The sequence below is a fragment of the Plectrocnemia conspersa genome, unplaced genomic scaffold, assembly GCF_051122295.1.
Source record: "Plectrocnemia conspersa isolate PC_06_02 unplaced genomic scaffold, ASM5112229v1 ptg000014l, whole genome shotgun sequence".
NCBI lineage: Eukaryota > Metazoa > Arthropoda > Insecta > Trichoptera > Polycentropodidae > Plectrocnemia > Plectrocnemia conspersa.
In genome coordinates, this window is record NW_028277178.1 from 716,086 (window position 1) to 736,037 (window position 19,952).

Below are 19,952 nucleotides of genomic sequence, written 5' to 3' on the forward strand. Positions count from 1 at the left end.
AGTTATATAGTCTTTAGGGCTCTCGATTATTTTTAGTTTTCAACTATTCGAATATTAAATAAAAAATGGATGAAGTATTCGAATATATTCATAATTTTTGTCTCGGTTTTTACCGATATATACGATGGTAAGAATTACACTATTATTAAAATACACAAAAAGAATATTAATCAGTACAAAAATAATAAAATATTAACATTAAATGATATGAATCGGACCAGCTCCTCGTAGCTGACATGAATAATTTTCGCTATTTATGAAATTATAAATATTTGAAAAAAATTATAATACGTTTTAATGCAGGGATCATGTGAATTATGTGCGTATTTATTTTTGAGTACCAAAACGACCAACTTCACGTTAGTTGCAGGTTGAAACGGAGCGCTTCATAATGGCAACACTGGTAACTTGTGTTAGCCATTCGCATCTCGCGCTTTTGTGCTCTCTGGTTGTGGGTCGTAACACCATACTTATTATTCCAAGTAAATTTAATTGAATTCACTTAAAAGTGTGTCATTGCTCACAGAGAATAGTAAAAAGTTAAAAAAATACTCGCCGTGAGCATCGATACGTATACGCATAAGTATGTATATATATTTATATGTATTTTCCACCGCACCGCACGACTCGCGATGCTACTATATATAGACGAGGTCGCATTGAAAGTTATAAATATATATTTAAATATATATATATATATATATATATATATATATATATATATATATATATATATATATATATATATATATATATATATATATATATATATATATATATATATATATATATATATATTTATATATATTTATATATATATATATATATTTTTTTTTTTTTCATAGATAGAATCAATTTCATAGATTCTGCGTATCATATATACTCACAAATAAATATATAAATATATAAGGACTAGGCTATTATTTTTAAACGTTTAATATTATAAATAAGCTAATTTAAATATGTATTCAATAACCTGCATAAAACATGATAAGTTATCTGCATGATACATTAATTCTTAGCGTTCTTGAATATGGCTCCTTTTAATAATGCATGTGAAGTTAAATACTCCTTGATGAGTTATTCGGCTTCACAGCAAGCATAGCAAACATAAGGATGTGTTCGGCGGTAGCTATGATGAGCTGGAAAATATAATGTGGGATGGTGCTGATCTATTTCAGTGTGCACCATAATTAATATTTATTATTTTAATATATAATGTTTCATTTAATATTGAGTTTTGGTATTTAATCACATGTCTGTTAAAGAGTGTGTTTATGGATACGTATGTACATGTACATATGAGCGTATGTTTAAGGTGATGAATTGTATATGTATGGATGTGAAATCTTCAATGACAATCATGGTGCATTGGCAAAACCTGTCAATTAATGATATTCAAATTTTAAATTTAAAATAAAACAAATTATTAGATCGGGTGTCCATTTTTAAAACTATCTTACACACTAAAACACGACGCAGGCGCATGCGCAGAAACAATACGACATTGTTTATTCGGTTCAATTTATGTATATAAATATTTTACTTCATCATTTGTAAACATATTAATATAATACAACTATAGAAATTATTTGTAAAATACGTTAACAAATTTAAAATGAAAAAGGTGCTTAGCATATTTGATTACAATTAATAAATTGCTTAATTAGTTTTTTATTTAAAAAAATATCGTAGTTTATTTGATGATACAGAAAAAAACAATAGAATATCGAAAAAACGAAGAAGTGATTTAATTTTAAATTAAAAGATTACACTGTTTAATGACAATCTTTCTTAAAGTAGTTCTGAGACGACTTCATCGGAGCAGCTAATGGGGTGACAGGCGTTTTTCAAACGCTTTTTGCTAGTGTCTCGCGATCTTTCTTGAAGCAGTCGATTATGGCGTGGTTCCCGGTGCATTTTACGCACCTGGGGGCTCGCTGACAGTTGTCATCTGAAACATTGGGTAACATACATATTATTGCGTTTGTACCTTTCAATGGTGGCCTTTGTAAAGCAAACGTATCGGATGACTTTTATAGCGATCGAAGTTGTGTTATGGCTGAATTGGATCAGGTACGACCTGGAGTCACCCTGCACTTCAGCCATGGTCTTTCGTCCATAGTAACGCCTTGGCCCTTTCGCTCTAAACCAGTAGCAATATCGTCGATGGATATCTCGGGCAATCCCCGTAAAACAGATTGCACCGTTTTTTCTTCTTTGGTGGAGAACGTGTGAAAGTCACGCTGTCCTAGCACTTCCTTCATTAAGTGTGGTGTTCCGGTGTTTCTCAACGTAAAGTTAGCTGGCTTGAGAATCGATTTATTCAAGTCAGTAGTTTGGACGTGTGTTCTCGTAATCTCCATTATTACGGGGGTGATCCTTGATGGCATAGACGTTCCAGTAATTTCCGGAAGCTTTTCGAATTTTTTAATTGTTCGTCGTGCATCACGCGCACTTAATCAAATATCCATCAACAGCCGACGGGCCACACGTATGTTCACACGTAGACACATACAATGGCGCGGCACTAATCATATTTACATATGACATATTAGAAATAGTATGTATTTAATTATTTTTTGTTCTTTCTTCTTTATTGTTGTTTACACGAAAATAAATGTAATATTTTAAGATTATTTTATCGAACTTTTAAATTCGGTGTTAGGAAAAATTTTCAACGACTCCACAGCTCTGAAAAAATACTTATATAGTAAATTGAAATAGTAAAATTTTGAATAGTTGTCTTAAATAAAAGAGTGCACAATATTTTGTGTTTCAATTGCAGTGTTTCAACAATCTTCCTTAAATTCATGTACTTATAAAAATACATTATACTCTGAACATGTATTGTGTTATCTATGAGTATCAATAAAAATCAATAAGACGACTATGTACAAAAGTTTTTGTTTTTTTGGGTAGATGTAGTATATACAAAAACTTTTTGTATATATTACATACATACATATAACCAATTTTTGCGGTCTTTGCCGCACGGAATATTTTTCCTGCTACAAACGATTGTTATTTATAAGCACATGTTTCATTGTTTCAATTTGTTTCTTAAACTGTTGTTATTATTAATTATTATATATTTTTATGGTATACTAGTAAATAGTTTTAATTTTGAAATATTTTTTTAGTGGGAAAATGTCACGGAATTTAACGGAGGATCAGCGTATGAAGCGATTGGAAGCAGCCAGACGTAGATACGCTGAAAGAAATCAAAACCAAACAGAGGAGCAGCAAAAAATAGAAAAGGAGAGGCGTAAAATAAAATACGAGGCTAGAAAATACAGAGAGACCGAAGAGCAACGTAGAAATCGCATTAAAGCTATGCGCGAGAAGGCGAAGTGTAGAAGAGCAAGTGAAACAAAAGAGGAGCGCGAACATCGTCTAACAGTTATACGCGAAAGAGCTGTAGTTAGTAGGCATATAGAGCTGAAAGAGGAGCGTGCAAATCGCCTTATAAATGTACGCGAAAGAGCTGCACTAAGTAGACAGAACGAAACGGAAGAGGAGCGCGATAATCGTCTTAGAAATATGCGAGAGAGAGCTGCAGTTAGCAGGCTGATAGAAAACGCAGAGGAGCGAGAAAATCGTCTTAAAGATAAACGCAAGTGGGCTGAATTATACAGGCAGAACGAGACGAAAGAAGAGCGCGATCATCGTCTCAGAGACATGCGCACGAGAGCTGAAGTTAGCAGGCAAATAGAGACGAAAGAGGAGCGCAAAAATCGTCTTAAAATCATGCGCAAGAGAGCTGCAGCTAGCAGACTGACAGAAACTTTAGAGGAGCGCGAAAACCGTCTCAGGTACATGCGTGAAAAAGCTGCGGTTTATAGACAAATAGAAATAAAAGAAGAACACAAAGACCGCTTGAGTGATGCCTGCGATGGAGATCAGGTTAGCAACGACATCGAAACGAAACACAAGCGCGAAAACTATCTCAAATATATACGCGAAAGAATTGCGATTATCAAACAAGACAAGACAAAAGAAGAGCGCAAAAATAGTCTTCGAGATTTACGCGAGAGGTATGCGATCGGTAGACCAAGAACTAGAAAAGTCGCAGAAGTTAAAAATGCACATTGTAAAAGACATACTAAAACCGAAGAAGAACGCGTGAATCGTCTCAGATATATGCATGAAGGAATTGCAATTATAAGACAAGTCGAAACGGAAGAAGAGCGCAATAACCGTCTCAAAGACCTACAAGTAAAGTATATTATCGCTAGTGAAAGAATTAGGAAAAGCATTAAAACAATAGATCTTATTGAACAAGATATGATAAATGATAAAAATATTCAGTCCCAGGAAAAAGTTCAACTTTGTAAAACTAAAGTAATGCGAGAGGAGCAAGAATACGAATTTCTAGGTGAGTGTAAAAAAATCAATTTATTTATTTAAGAAATCTATTTTATTCACCTATTAAATATATGTATTACTAATTATCGTTGATAAAAAAAATACTATTTAATTTTTTTTGTGCTGTTTTGACGAATGATAAACGAGTTTATTTTGACTAATTTTAACTCATGGCATTTTTCGCCCATGTATACGCCCTTTTCATCCAATACATGTGTTAATATGTAAACGAGTGCAATACACGGTTCTTGAATATCTGTATTGAGTATGATAATGCCATAGAATTTCTTAACAAAACGTTTGAATAAAGAAAATAATATTGTTTATATAACAACGCAATCTAAATAGAGCCGGCAAGTTTTTATTTAAAATATTTAAAATATTATTTTTATTTTTAGTGAATACGTATTTTTAGGTAAATAAGCTCTCAATTGACAAAAACTGACTTTTTAATTACTCTAAATGTATGCAAAAATAACCCAAATGATCCGTGACCTAAGATAACTTGGACAGCATTGGTTTAAAGTTTTGCACGTTTTTTATTTATGTTTTATTTAAAGAATGGCGATTTCTAATTCTTGTTTTTTTTATTATTGCGTTTATAAGGAATATTTAAATTTAAAAATATAATCAAATCCGTTATAGGTGTGCATTGTTTTTTTGTAAATTATTATTATTTAATAACGCTTGGTAATAAATAAGCTGTATTAAAGTAATTACATACTTATAACATATTTGTTCCGACAATTTTACATATATTTATGCATGGCCGAATAAAAGTGTGTTATGGCCGTGCGTGGTTTTTTGTGTATAAATAACCTGAAGGCTCTTCGGCTGTCACGGCGTGTGGTCGTGCGTCAGCAAGGATTCTGAGGATGTAAACTCTGATAATAAATCATTTCTATAGTTAGAGGCGTTTAATTCCGTCGAGAGACGGTGGTCCTTCGAGAAGAAAAGACGGCATATCTCCAAAGGGGAGATGTCGCAACAATATTTTTACAAATATTTGTAGAAATATTTTTTTTTAATTATTATTTATTTTACATTGTTTATAATGTAAATTATTTTAATTATATTTGTAGATGAACTCGAAGCTGAAAATGGACAAAACGATGACAAGAAAACTGAGTATCTTAATACTACTAATTATAATATTAAGGTTAGTGAAGTCTTATTTTATTTATTATAAAATAATATTAGTAACATTATAATCATAATACATAGGTACTGCATATATACTATTTTTTTATAATATAAGTTTTAAATTATTATTATTGCAATTTGCTATTTAGATCGAAAAAGTCGAAGGTGAATATCAAGATGAGTTAGCAATTGAAGAAACGAATAATGAAGATTTTGATGATATTGACATAGGTAAATATCTATGTACAAAATCTTGTATTTTTATTTTTATTCATAAACATTTAAATATGATTTTTTCCAGAAAATCATGACGACCTTCTAAGAATAAAAATTAAACAAGAAACTGAAGATATTAATAATATTGATGACGTGATTGAAATAGGTTAAAATAATATTATACATATGTGCTTACTCTATGGATCTGCTTAGGGTTGAAAAAGAAGAGGGTATTATTTTATATTTACATATAGACTCGGACTTAATGAAATAATCTAGCTAGCCTATTTTCGTATCTCTATAATTTAAATGTTAGTAATACATAGTAAAGTAGCTGTAAATCAATATAAATATCTTAAATATGTGCATCTTTGACAAGTAGTAAACGGGTTTATCTTCACCAATTAGGCTAATGTTGTATTTATTATAAAAAGCTATTTACTTAAGCATCATAATGTCATATATATTTCTATAACCACGTTTTTGATGGTTGTTTTTTTGAAGGGTCATAAACGTTGCAATTTTTATTTAAAAATAACATTTTTAACAAATTTCAAATTATTGGGAAATGGTATATTAGCTATGAAAGTTTAGTAATTAAAGCTGCATTAAATAAAAACTAACATTTTTTGTGTTTTTTAGAAAATCGTGACGATTTTATCAAAGAGGACGTTGAAGACATTGATAATAAATTACAGTGATATTTTTGATAAAGGTGAATTATTTAGTATTGTATAAATCATTTATTTTATTTTATTTTTGTATCCTAAATTGCGTGAAAATTTATTTTTACCATTAAATGAAGGTAAAAATAATTGTAGTTATTTGCAGTTTATTTGTAGATACTTTTAATAAAAATGTTCTTAAATCTAACGTTGATAATAAAATCAATATATACATCTATTTGAGATAACGTTATTAAAAGTACCATTCAGAAATAGTGTAATTAAATTGTAAGTAAAATATTCGTATAATTAAATTTTATTTTATATATTTTCAGAAAATCTCACTACAGTTTTGCCATAACTCCAGGAGCTACTAAAACATATTGAAAAAACACAATCTATTTTTAAGGTAGAGTTGATTTTATAAACCAATTTTCATACGTGTAAAAATATTGCATTAGAAAAAATACATCATATATAAAAATGAATTTTATTAATTTTATTTACATGATAGAATTTTAAATATTTGTATTTTGGTAAATTTACAAGTAACAGATTAAGGGTTGTATAGTTAAAACGTGGCGTTGGTTACAATGAGAAATAAACGCTTTTCTGTCAGCCACGCTATCGTCGTTGTAGACAAATTTTTTCAACAAAATATATAAAGAATATAGGCCCGGTAATTATGGACAGTGTCAAACTCTTAGACAGTATTTCTGATTAATATTTTAAAGTCATTATTACTATTATTTAGGTGTCAAATTATTAAAAATGCTGTTAATGAAAAATAATTAAAATCCAGTAAATTTGATTTTGCCTAAATGTAAAACTCATTAAAAATATTTTCAATTGTACTTTTAAATGTTTAACGATTATAATTAGATACGACACTATCCATTGATTCATTATTGAAAAAAATACGATATGTGAATTGGTCTTAATTATAAAAAAAATGTTTAAATATCATACAGTCACACAATTTTTGTTACATGGTGTATTCAATGCTGGGATGATTATTATATATTATTAAGGAATAAATTACACATATATAGGATGCCGGACAAGTCTATCTCACTTAATGCGTTATGTTACAATAAGTTGATCGAAATTTCTTTTTAATAAATATTAGATAGAGAGGGAGAGAGAGAGAAAGAGTGAGAGCGATTTATCAGACACCCTGTATTTATCTATACACATAGCACATTTATATAAGGTACATACAAGTGTGGGAAAATACAAGTATAATAATATTTATTATTGATTATACACATATATGAATATATATATATATATATATATATATATATATATATATATATATATATATATATATATATATATATATGTATATATATATATATATATATATATATATATATATATATATATATATATATATATATATATATATATATATATGTGTATGTGTGTGTATTTATATATATGTATATAATGATCCTTTTAAATCATTTCTACATGCTAGTTATAATAAAGCTATGTTCCCAATCAGCTGGTGGCACCTAAACTACACTATTCCATCTACCAACACATCGTTTCTAATATCGATGGCTGCTCGAGTCGTATTATGTTTGAAGAGCCGCATAGATTTGGATGCGCTGATAGACACAGTTAGTAAGAATGGTCCCTCAAGCCAAAATAGAAATAAAAGTGAATGTATATATATATTATATATATATGTATAAAAGATTGAAATTCTTTGTTGTTCGTTTGGACGGCAAACCTACAGAAAAATTCTAAAAGGTATTCTTAACGGCAGAGACGGTTTTTGGCTACACAGAACATCGTTTAGACAGATTTATAACCGTTTCTGCTTAATAGCGTTACAAAAGAAACGAAATGCAAAACTCGATTGAATTATATTGATTTAAATAAATATATTTCATCGAAGCTCAGCTTTCTCGTTTTCTATACATAAACTGTCTGATATCGTACAATTACTAAATATTTACATTAAAGGTGCAGCAATCATTTAACCCGTAAAATAAATATTGTAATATAATCGGGATATATCTTGTGAATTCTAAATAATAATGTAAAACAAGTATTATAAAGATCTCTCAGTATAAACCATTAGGTATATCATGTTTGATGATCATTAAAAAGACAGTGAGCTATTAGGCATTATTTGTTGCATGTTACAAAATTTTTGCAACAAAAAACTAGTAAAAATTGATTAAAGTAATATAATTTATTATCTATATATACGATTATGAAATGTGAGAATAATATTTTTGTTTATGTTATAGTGAATATAGATTTTCATTAGTAAATATAATTTCACTAACTCAGCAAATGATTAACAATTTCGCTACTCAGTATCAGTAAATTTGTATTTGTTCACAAACGGATAATCCGGCACAAGTGTTTCAATATGATCAGAAAATCACAGAATTGGGCTGTCACATCGCTTGGCAAAATACTACAAAATTTAAAGTAAATTAAACTTAACCCAAATATAACCTAAGCTAATTAAAATAATAAAAGTACAAAAACTATAGTTAATTTTAGAACTAACCAAAATTTTTGAAATTAAAAAATCTGTATTTTTATTGTAAATAGTAATTTTCATTTGTATATTAATAAAATTTACGAAAATCAAGTTTTGCCATAACGATGAGAAAACTTTATTTATATATAATATTACCAATTGATTTTCTGAAAGTTATACAATTTTGTATATCAGGGCGTTAATTATTTAATATGTATGTTTTTATTTTCTTAATAATTTTTCTATGAAGAAAAATTTAATAATAATATTTTTATTAATAATTAAAATAAATTACGATACCTTTACATATAATGTGCATCTATTTAAGCAATTCAAAAAAAATCTAAAAGTAAAACTTTTCAAAACAAAATACTATGAATTACTACGACATATATAAACGTTATATATATCATAATATTTTAATGAATTTATCCCACAAAGATAAAATAAATCAAAATATATGTGATATTCCTTTTCTGAAAGCAATGAAATATTTATTTAGGACCTTAGTTAAAATAACTCAAAGTTCTCATTTTTGGATATTGTCGTTATTTTTATTTTTAATAAAATTCGCTGGTAATATTTTTATGAAATAAAATGTTTTTAGGTATTTTTTAATATTAACTAAAATAAACCATGATAATATTAATACATAAAGTTTTATGTAAGCATTATGTCTTATTATATAATTAAGATAAAACACACTTATTTGTAGCAACTTAATTAATTTTGCTTAAATAATCTAAAACAGGGATGAGCAACACGCGGCCCGCTTGCGGCCCGTTAAACATGTTTTTGCGGCCCGCCAAGCATTTCTAAAATTGAATTTTTTTATCGATTTTCTCCCATCAATATATTGTTATAAAATTAATTATAATAAAATAGTATCGAAAAAACAGTGCCAAATTTCTCATTAAAAATTTCAAGTAAATTCGTTTTATTGTTCTTTTGTTTTTATTTTGCATTAAAATTTGTATATGAAATCTTTACTTTTTTTTAAATTTAATATTTTTTTATTCTAATGTTTATTATAAATAAAGTTTTGTAAATTATTAATAAGTGTTACTTTATGTGCGGCCCGGCAAAAACATTTAAAATTTAAATTGGCCCGTTGATTAAAAAGGTTGCTCACCCCTGATCTAAAATATCAATCTGAAGCTAAAACTTAACTTCAAAATATTACAATTATGGTTTATTAAGAATAAAATATGTTTCGTCATATCATCCGTATTGTATAATATAATTTGTATATATAATACATACATAAGTATATTATTTTCTTTAAAAATAAGATTAATCAATTAAAATATTCAATTCTGTTTAAAAAAAATAAGGAATGTAATTTCTATGTACTATAAATGTTTTTAAAAATGGAGAATAATTCGTTTTTAAAACTTTTTATGTGTTGAGAAAAATATAGATTTTAGACGAATTTTTGAATAGCATTTTGCTTATTAAATATAATAAACTTTAATACACAGTACATAATGAGCTTCTATATTTAAATTACAATTATTTATTTTTTAAAACAAGTTGCTACAAATGAATTGTTCCAATTTTGATGGGAGTGTTCTAATCAGTGGCGTAGCTATGGGGGCGGGCCGCCCCGGGCGGTACTTGCTTGGGGGCGGCATATTCGCGATGGGATCGTCAGGTGGTTCTTAACCCTGAATGCACTAACACATATATAAATTCACGAATAACAAGAGATTAATTTATTATTTTAAGAATTGCTGATTTTATGACCCTGCAAAAATGTATGGGGGGAGGCGGCAATTTTAAGGATCGCCCTGGGCGGCACATACCCTAGCTACGCCACTGGTTCTAATGCATTATATGAGAGATAAAAAACACGTTTTATTAATAGTATTTTGCCAGAAAATATAAAACATATAAGGAAATATTACATTTAACGCAATGAAAGTTTAAAAAATTGAATATATAAAAATTAAAATTCACAAGATATATCCTGTAGTTAATATATATATATATATATATATATATATATATATATATATATATATATATATATATATATATATATATATATATATATATATATATATATATATATATATATATATATATATATATATATATATATATATATATATATATATATATATATATATATATATATATATATATATATATATATATATATATATATATATATATATATATGTATATATATATATATTTGCAAAAAAATATTATGTCAAATTATAGCTAACTGTCAACATGTACACAACCATTGAACATATTTCCTTTATTTTAAAACAGCTTTATAAATATTTTATATTGAGAATTACATATCTATAATTCAAAGTTAAATAATTATAAATATTATTAAACAATTTTTATATTTTTATTACAATATATAGGTAAAAATAGTTTTTTTCCATAAATATTCATGACCTTCGCGAAGGTTTAAGGTAAGACAAGGCTATCCAATTTTTTTTAGCAAATTGGGAGTTAATACAATAGATTTCTTGGACAAGTTGATCGTATTATAGTTTTGTTGATAAATAATTTTGCTAGCAGTTAAAAAAATGCGCTCTCATAGTTAGCACATTTTAAAATACATCTTTACAGCGATTTTATCTCTCGTTCAAGAGCAATTTCGAATTAAAGCTTTTTACCTCAATAATAATACATATTCATTACTTATGTATATCTTTTATACATTTTTTTGATAATTACATATACATTTTTATTGAAATAATTTCCGGAAAATACAATACAAGATACTAGACAGTTCCATCATGCATATAACTCTTCTGGCGTTGAAAACGATACCAGCTCGTTATAACGTTAAATCATTGTCATGGCTAATTTTAGTAATATCACTCCGATTGAAAATATCAACAAGAAATACTGAATAACATCAAACAACATTAAACTTATTGAGATCAAATATATGTATTACAGTTCGGTACATATAAATAATACATTCAAACACCGACGATTAGATAAGTTCGATATACAAGCTTGTAACATATACATACATATATACTTTATGTACAATACTTTGGTTAAGTAGATCATTTAAGCGTTGATTATTTATTTATACAAAAAAACACTCAAAACTATCGATAAAACCGTTTCAAAGCTTAACATATACACATACATATAATATAAAAGTCGTAAGAGTTGTGCGAAACATAGAACACTATATAACAAAGTTAAACGTAAATAACAAACAATTATATATATCACAAGGGAATAAACGATATATATTTATATATGTATATATAGATATATATAAGTAACGTTGTAATATATTCAATTTTGTTATAAGCATGAATTTAGCGTTGATCGTATGTATATATAAACGAATACAATATTTACAGACAGAATTGCTATTATATAATATACAATTTCACTAAATACTGTTATTAGATGAGTATTACTTCTTGACGAATCTCTGCATTAATGACGATAGGAAATTTGAACATCATTCTTCGACAGTCAACGGTGGGTCTTCCTCTTTTTGAGCTTGTGCTTGTGCGCGTACTTCGGCGTCTGTCGAATCCAAATAAAAATTAGTCTAGTTATTTTTGTTATGCTGCATACAATTTTTTACACAGTACAATTTGTTAATATATATTTGGTTGTGTACCCGAAAAAATAATGAGAAACAAGACCAACGATGTACTACCACCCATTCAAGAAAAGTAGGCTGAAAAATCGGTCTATAATATTATTGTTTGTTAACAATTGGATTTTAATGAGGAGTGTATTAAAATATGCTGCTATAATTTTTAATGATTTTTAAATAAAACACGCATTTTGGTTATGTAATCTGTGCGATGAATCACGTTGCTACATGATGTATAATTAGTAGTATTCTTATTACCTTTGGCAGCTTGTTCCTTCCATATCTTTTTGTTATCACCTAAACAACCAGTCCATGGCTTCTTAATTTTGAACTTAGATTGACCTTAAATGTAAAATCGTGTGTCATGAAAAAGTTAGGTTTATAATGAATTTATATGATTTTGTATACCGTTTTTAGGTCTTTGTGCGTCTGAGTCTTCGTGGATTGGTTCGTGGCCTCCTGGCGATATTTGCGAACCAGCTGGACTCGGATTTTTGCAGCCAGAGTGGAGCGGACCGAGGATGCACTCCATCATGTCGGAGCAGACTCCCATGCTCGGCTCGACAATGAATTCTATGAAACCTATCTGTGACTCCGCCACCAGAGTGTTGTTTCTGTCGCACAGAGGGCTGAACGGAAGGCCTAGTTCTTGTTCCTTGTCACCCTGACGGAAGAACTCTTCCAAAAGAAGCATTGTCCAACGATGGTGTACGTCCCATTTCTGTAAAATAAATTCAATGTTACATGAAATAATATGGTGGCTGACGCGTGTCACACAGACGGGAAAAAATAACAAAATATCAATGACCCTATGACCTAGTAAGATTCGTTCTTAAGTCATCCCCTGCCAAAAGAGATAAGAAAAATAGCGCTTCGATGACAACCACAATGCTATGTCACCAAAGATCCCACTCCCCACGGAGACTGTGCTACCAAGTGGCAGAACTATTTTAGTTTAGTTATTCTTATTGCAGAGGTACTCATGTTGCGACTTTAAAAAATAAATACAGTAGCAATGACTATCACCAGTAGCGATAAAATAATCCACCGTCATTTAAAACGTTGATCTATATAATAACATATAGTATGAATATGGGATGTATCAAAATTTGAGTACATGCATATTTTTATAAATATTTACATTAAAAATACATTAGTTGTGTTTGTTAGCCAGTCAGATCCGCTATTCTTTTACAAAATGGCGCTTATTTAAAAAAATCAAAAATCTAAAGAAATTAAAAAAAAAAATATTACATATTTTTGAAGTTTTGATAACGTCATGATACTTATTTTAATATTAGATCTCGTTAATATCTTGATTTGTCATCTTGTTTAAAAATGACAGCTATTTAAAAGGAAAAAAGTTTAACTGCGTTAAAAAGTAAATTGAAAATGTTTGTAAATAAAAATTTAAATAGTTTTTTGGCATTTATGTGAAATATATCGAAATTTTCTGCCTCGATAACTGAAAACTTTTCAATTTTATTTATTTATAACTTGTTTTTAAGCTAGCTTTTGTAAATATCTCATCTAAATTTGTTAGTCAAACTAATCTGCTATGTTGTTACAAAATGGCGTCTATTAAAAAGTTAGACTTCGGTAATGAAAATCTAAGAGAAAAAATAAAAATATAAAAAACATTTAGAAACAGAAGTGTACACAATTAAAATAAAAAAAGACATACATATATTTTCTATTGCTTAATTTTTATTAGTTCATTTAAATACTTTTGTTGCTAACTAAGTTGATGAAATCAATTTCGTGGTACATTTAGTTTTATATTACGCTTATATTTAGTTTAATATTTTTAATTAAAGGGTATTATTTGCATTCTTGATGAGAAGATATTTCGTCAGTAATACTCCTACTATTGTCACAAAATTATAATTGTTGAAATTTCGTGATCATGGTAGGAGTATCACTGCCGAAATATCGAACAGTTACCTTTCAAAGCGATTTAAGATGTAAATTATATTTTATTTAAATGAATTAAAAATTTTAAAAATAGTTTACAGATATAAAAAAGATATGTCACCAATTCCCCAATGTTTGTATGGTGTTTTAAAAAAGATATTATGTTTATAGAGTAATACAAACCTTAGCAGGATGTGATATATCACAGCAATGCAATACAAGCGATACCGCTTTAGACTTATCGACACTTGGTTCGGCTAAAGTCAGCAAGTTTCTCATATTTTTCAGCTGTTGGAAGTGGAAGGACATGTCTGTTGCCAAGACCATGTCGATGACCAAAGTGCGAAACTCGCGGAACTCATCACGTGATAAGTTCTGAAGTATATTGCATTCGTCTTCCTTCATCACCCTAGAAAGATAAGTCATTATTAATTACATTTTTACGAGTGATTATAATATAATATGCTATTTTCATCACTGATCCGTCTCATTAAATTAATTAGTAATACTAAAAACATTAATAGTTTGATGCTGATGACTCGCAACAGTCCAAGTAGGAAGTCGGCGCTTAACCTCAAACCAAGCAGTGTACTTAAGCAATAGGCTAAGTAGCACAATAAAAACAAATCCCAATATCTCAGAGACTAGATAGTAAGATATGTGGTGGGAAGAAAAGGAAGTCGCAGGGCAATTTACCAACACGATCAAATATCTCAAAATAACTGTCGCAACTCTTAGTCGCGAGTAACGTTACTAATGAAGAAGCATATTTTTTGTATATTTTACCTAAACGAAGCGCTGATATGGTGATTCTCCAAAACGGCACGGTCGTTGTACAGAAGTGCCGTGTCAGAGCCAGACATCACGTGGAAGTTGTTGGTCGTTCCTGTGTGCTCGAAATCGTGAATCAAAGCGGCGACTAAAGTAGCAAAGATTTCTAGATCCGTCAACCAATTCTGAAATATAATATAAAACAATTTATTATGAGTTCTTAACCTTTTATGTGCTAAAGTACATATAAACGACCGTGCTTGTGACAGCTCTGACAACATTGAAAAATTAGCATATAATTTTCGTCATTTCATGAATGCTATAGAGTGGTAATAATTTTAAACGTTTCTACATATATGACTCTATAAACTTAAGTCTCGTAATATCATTTCAAAGCATAAATTCATTTTTTTGTTGGAACTTCATGGGAAAGTTCTGGCAATACGGTTTCGACTCGATAGAGCTTCGTACGATGTACGAGGCATGTAAACGGTTAAAAACAACGAGAGTGCCATTGATAGAAATAAAGTGTAATTAAACTCAGCTCCGTATCGAGTTATTTAAATATTAATATTTTTGTACAGTACTTCAATATTGTAAATATACTGATATTTTAAACCTTAAATCAGTGATAACTCACCATCAAACCCGTCTGACATAGCATATAGTGGACAGTTTGGGCCACGTCAGCAGCATGCAGATTGTTATGGTACGGGTTACGATACCGGCAGTAACCCTCTTCTATTCGAGACAAGAAAGTTTCCAGTATAGACGGAGGTACCTGGAATCAGTTGTTAAAAAATCAGTCGATTAATTCAGAGTCGTGGTTGAATAATCCGCGCGTACCTTGAATTTGTGAATTATTCCATAACGATTTAGCAAGTCATATCCCAAATACTTGACTGGTTGGTTGTTGGCAGCTTCACTCAAAGCAAACACATCAAAAGACCATTCGTCTAAAGTCTGAAAAATAAAATATAAGGCTTGATAAATATTAAAGTTGGCAGTAAAACAAACATGTATTGTTGTTAGATAGAAAACGCAAGAAAAATTGGGGATCAATTCATTTTTTCTTTTTTGTTTGATATGATTTGGTGAAATAAAAATCAGTACATTTTAAAAGAGTTCACATAATCTAAAATAATTTTAATTAATAAAACTAATTTTTAGATACTTTAATTTAATGTAATGGTAATCCGAGTATCTAGTTTGATAATAGTAGAAAAAACAGGCAATTTGTCACTATCTACTAATGATTAAATTTAAGTTAATGTATTTTTGTAATAAGGATCACTAAATTATTTGTATAATTCAAAGGAAAAAACTAAATTTTAAGAGCTTCTTACCAGGCGCGAGCGGTGTGATAATTTACATCTCGATCGCTCGCGTGTTAAGTGACGAGAGCGAGTGAGAGATAAGAGCATGCGGTCAGCATGCCCCTATCTCTCAATAAACACAATACAATTTGTAAAAAAAATGTTTTACAAAAAAGTTTAGGGGTCAGCGAAACACCTGTAATGTCGCTTTTTATGATTTAAAATTAGGCTTGCAGCTTAAATAAATATTAATAATAAATTGTATCGGTTACACATCCGCTCAATGATATTGTTTATGTAATATAAAAGGAAAACTACCTTTTCGGCTTCGGAGCCCAGCGACGGGAGTTCAAAATTTGAAAATTTGATTACGAAGATTGTTTTATGATTGTTTATCTAATTTAATCAATGTATTTTTTTATTCTAAACACATTATGTATATATTTAATTTTCATAGTTATAACACACCTAGTTAATTTAAAATCCGATTATTTATAAAAGGAAAAACTCACTTTTCGGCCTCGGAGCCCGTCGCCGGGAATTCAAAATTTGAAGATTTCATTACTAAGATTGTTTTATGATTGTTTATCTAGTTTAATCAATGTACTCTTCTAATCCTCAACACAAAATATATATATTTAATTTTCATAGTTATAACACACCTAGTTAATTTGCAATCCGATTATTTATATTCAATCAAATGACGAATTGTTGAAAATTATTGTCGCATAGCAAAATTTTATTATTAAATAATAATTATTTAAAACTGTTGTCACGGTACTGTCGGCCATCTTGTTTTATATTTGAATGCTTATTTTTCATTTGTCGAAACAACAGAATGCGTTACCGGCGGCACGAAAATTAATCGGAGCAAATTCAAATTTTATTTTAATTATTATAATAATATTATAATTAAATATTTTTCCTTTGTTTACGTGTATTATTATACACCGTTCATACAAAGCGATACGATTTACAGAGTAGTGAATTGAATGAAGAATGCTACATTTTTAAGTTATGCGCTTCCGAACAATTATGTATAAGAATATATATTACGAGTGAGAATCGAATAAAGCACATCTAAACCAAATTTTAACCAATAAGAGAACTGTTTTGGCGTTCTCCTATTGACCAAAATTCGGTTTGAATACACTTTGATCACTCTCAATATTAGGGTAATCATATTTTTCACACTGATTTTTGCTAAACAATGAAACGTAATATGCAAAAAGGTTTTCTCATGTTGGTACCACTTTTTTCAACTTGAAGTATATCTATATGATTTTCCTTTCTTATAATTTGGTACATACTAAAATGTATGTATATATACTTAAATTTTCTCAAAAACCAACACAGAGTAATAAATCAGCTTTAGCATATTCTTTTAAGATATTAAACATTAATTAGTAATCTACTGATTTACTACAGAATCTACAATTAGTTATTCATTAAAAGTATTGTTTATTTACAGTTTTAGGTATATGCTAAAGCTGCTTTTTGTTAAAGCTGAGTATCTTTATATACATTTTAGTATGTACATAATTAAATAAAAATTAAATCATGTATGTTAAAAAAAGTTAAAAAAAGTGACATTACCGTGAGAAAACCTTTTTGCAGATTAAGTCAAAGTACTCGCCATGAATAAAAGCTTAAAGTAGACGTCGTTAATGGCCATAGAACATGAATTTGATATTGCCATCCAAACTCCCGTTCGTAATCTGCTTTAGCAGCCAACGAAAATCTTTTACAAAATCTTGAGTTAACGGTCACTTTTTGTAATTGGGTGTTACACCGATGGGAGCGAAAAACAAAATCTTCTATGAAGAGGGCCATGGGTATAAGTGCGATAGCACGGACAACGAACAACCACTTTCTTAGAGAGACTTGTTCTAATATTTAGATAAAGGAAACATAACTTTAAGAGCTCTTAAACTTGGATTCACTGAGCTCATACGAGCTTCAACCAAGAGAAAGCTAATCCAACTTCAGACCATCAAAAATCGCAGAAGCTGCCGCTTCTCTCTTCGCATCACCTGGTCCGGTTTGACGCCCGGATTTAATTATTGATATGTATTTAAATTATAAGTTAAAATAAAACACATTACTTTATTAATTTAATATGTGCTATTACTTTTTGCAAATTTCTTAGGAATAGCATTATTATTCTCTAAATCTCTACAAACATTGGCAATATTAGATGGGCATGTCAATTCACACATACTTAGATCTAACACACGTTAATAGAATGTTAATACAATACAATACGTGTTTAAAGGAGTTGAGGTCTTTAAGAACCAACGATAAAACCACACAAGGACAGGATTTATAAAAATGATTAAAAATAAAAAGTTAAAATTTTGGTTAGGAATATTTCATAAAATCATACCCCATGATGAGATTGTATATAATCAGATGAAATCTAGAAACATTGATGGTGAGTTTTATAAATTATCTCGAAAACATGTAATTAAAAAATATGAGTCTGTTAGTCGCTTTTTGGAGAGTATATAAGTATGTGACAATATCTGCGTAGAAACAAAATAAATATTCATCTTATAAAACTTATTTATTCTGGAATAAAAATTATTTCTTCATGTATTATAAAATGTGTTTTTTTACTGTTGATATCAGTCACAAAGAGTTCCAAAACTTTATATTTGAAAGATGGTTACTTAAATGTTTGTTTTAACATGTACTAAGATTTAGAGGAATAGAGCTATGGATAAATTGCATACCTTGAGGACTTTGACCACGTCCGGCGGGAACTGCATCATGGCCGAGCTGGACACTCGCCTGTAGATGCGGTCGACGAAGATACCAGCTCGGATGGCGTGCGCCACCGACCGAAACTTGGGCTTCTCGTCGGCCTTGCGCCTGGTGGTGGCCAGCTGCCTGGTGAAGGTGGACGCCAGCCATTCCCGGACTTCCGGTGGGACCGCATCCGGCTGTACTTCCGACAACTCGTCGTCTTCGTCAGCGAGCCTCCTGTGGACACATCCGCCACGGAAACGGTCATTTTGGGCCAGACAGGACACGAGGGACACATTCAAAAGTTCAAAGGCGTTCAAAAGTTATTCGAAGAATTAGAGCAAAGACAGAATCAGTATAGTAAGGACAGTGTCAGATGACGTGTCTTCTACAACTTCTACAACTGTACTTTTGCTGCTTAGAGCTTTTGCTCTAAGCAGTATAGCAGTATTTTTATAAATATGTATTAAAAAATATGTTAAAAAGTCAAATCAAGTTAGTAATGGATTTGAAAAATAATTTGAAAAAAAAGTAGAACTTGTTGAAAGAGATATCTCAAAAATTGTTAATAGTACAGAGATATTATATACAATAACACATATGTTATTGTATATAATATCATAATTTAACTTACAGACTAACTAGTCTTAAAAAAGTAGTCTACTACTCGTTGATGCGTTGCTAACAAATTATTTATAAGA

At 29.3% G+C, this 19,952-nt stretch overlaps 2 protein-coding genes across 11 annotated transcripts in view; one reads left to right on the plus strand and one right to left on the minus strand.

Annotated features, from left to right (window-relative positions):
• Nucleotides 1-56: 56 nt before the first annotated feature.
• LOC148225918 (uncharacterized) lies at nt 57-13,962 on the plus strand. 5 transcript variants are annotated; one of them, XR_015812176.1, is made up of 8 exons: nt 57-583; nt 3,144-4,378; nt 5,451-5,527; nt 5,661-5,742; nt 5,813-5,893; nt 6,370-6,442; nt 6,728-6,801; nt 12,920-13,962. XR_015812176.1 is itself a non-coding variant. In XM_088203185.1 (7 exons), exons 2-6 carry the CDS (start codon nt 3,151-3,153, stop codon nt 6,426-6,428), a joined length of 1,527 nt encoding a protein of 508 aa, XP_088059311.1. In that variant the 5' UTR covers nt 57-583; nt 3,144-3,150; the 3' UTR covers nt 6,429-6,442; nt 6,728-6,876. The 5 variants fall into 5 exon arrangements, 2 of the variants coding, with proteins under 2 accessions (XP_088059311.1, XP_088059312.1); XR_015812177.1 differs by having other exon boundaries at nt 5,813-5,957; nt 12,920-13,052; XR_015812178.1 differs by lacking the exon at nt 12,920-13,962 and having other exon boundaries at nt 57-482; nt 5,813-5,957; nt 6,728-6,876.
• Pde1c (Phosphodiesterase 1c) overlaps nt 12,195-19,952 on the minus strand; it is a 228,950-nt gene continuing 221,192 nt past the window's right edge. For 3 of the 6 annotated variants that reach the window (XM_088203179.1, XM_088203177.1, XM_088203175.1), the window contains 8 exons: nt 19,239-19,488; nt 16,034-16,150; nt 15,828-15,968; nt 15,203-15,372; nt 14,600-14,825; nt 12,911-13,223; nt 12,761-12,844; nt 12,195-12,426 (listed from right to left, as the gene is read on the minus strand). In XM_088203179.1, coding sequence (XP_088059305.1) covers nt 12,359-12,426; nt 12,761-12,844; nt 12,911-13,223; nt 14,600-14,825; nt 15,203-15,372; nt 15,828-15,968; nt 16,034-16,150; nt 19,239-19,488 — 1,369 coding nt within the window. In that variant the 3' untranslated portion in view covers nt 12,195-12,358. Of the gene's footprint in view, nt 12,427-12,760; nt 12,845-12,910; nt 13,224-14,599; nt 14,826-15,202; nt 15,373-15,827; nt 15,969-16,033; nt 16,151-18,889; nt 18,923-19,238; nt 19,868-19,952 lie in introns of those variants that run through there. The other 3 variants (XM_088203178.1, XM_088203176.1, XM_088203180.1) reach the window with 2 other exon arrangements.

What these genes read in the sequence shown, in the direction of transcription:
- LOC148225918 (XM_088203185.1), top strand. Translation starts at nt 3,151, where the DNA reads ATGTCACGGAATTTAACGGAGGATCAGCGTATGAAGCGATTGGAAGCA. An exon ending in CTACTAATTATAATATTAAG is followed by an intron (nt 5,528 to 5,660) that starts GTTAGTGAAGTC and finishes TTTGCTATTTAG; the next exon opens with ATCGAAAAAGTCGAAGGTGA. An exon ending in TTTTGATGATATTGACATAG is followed by an intron (nt 5,743 to 5,812) that starts GTAAATATCTAT and finishes GATTTTTTCCAG; the next exon opens with AAAATCATGACGACCTTCTA.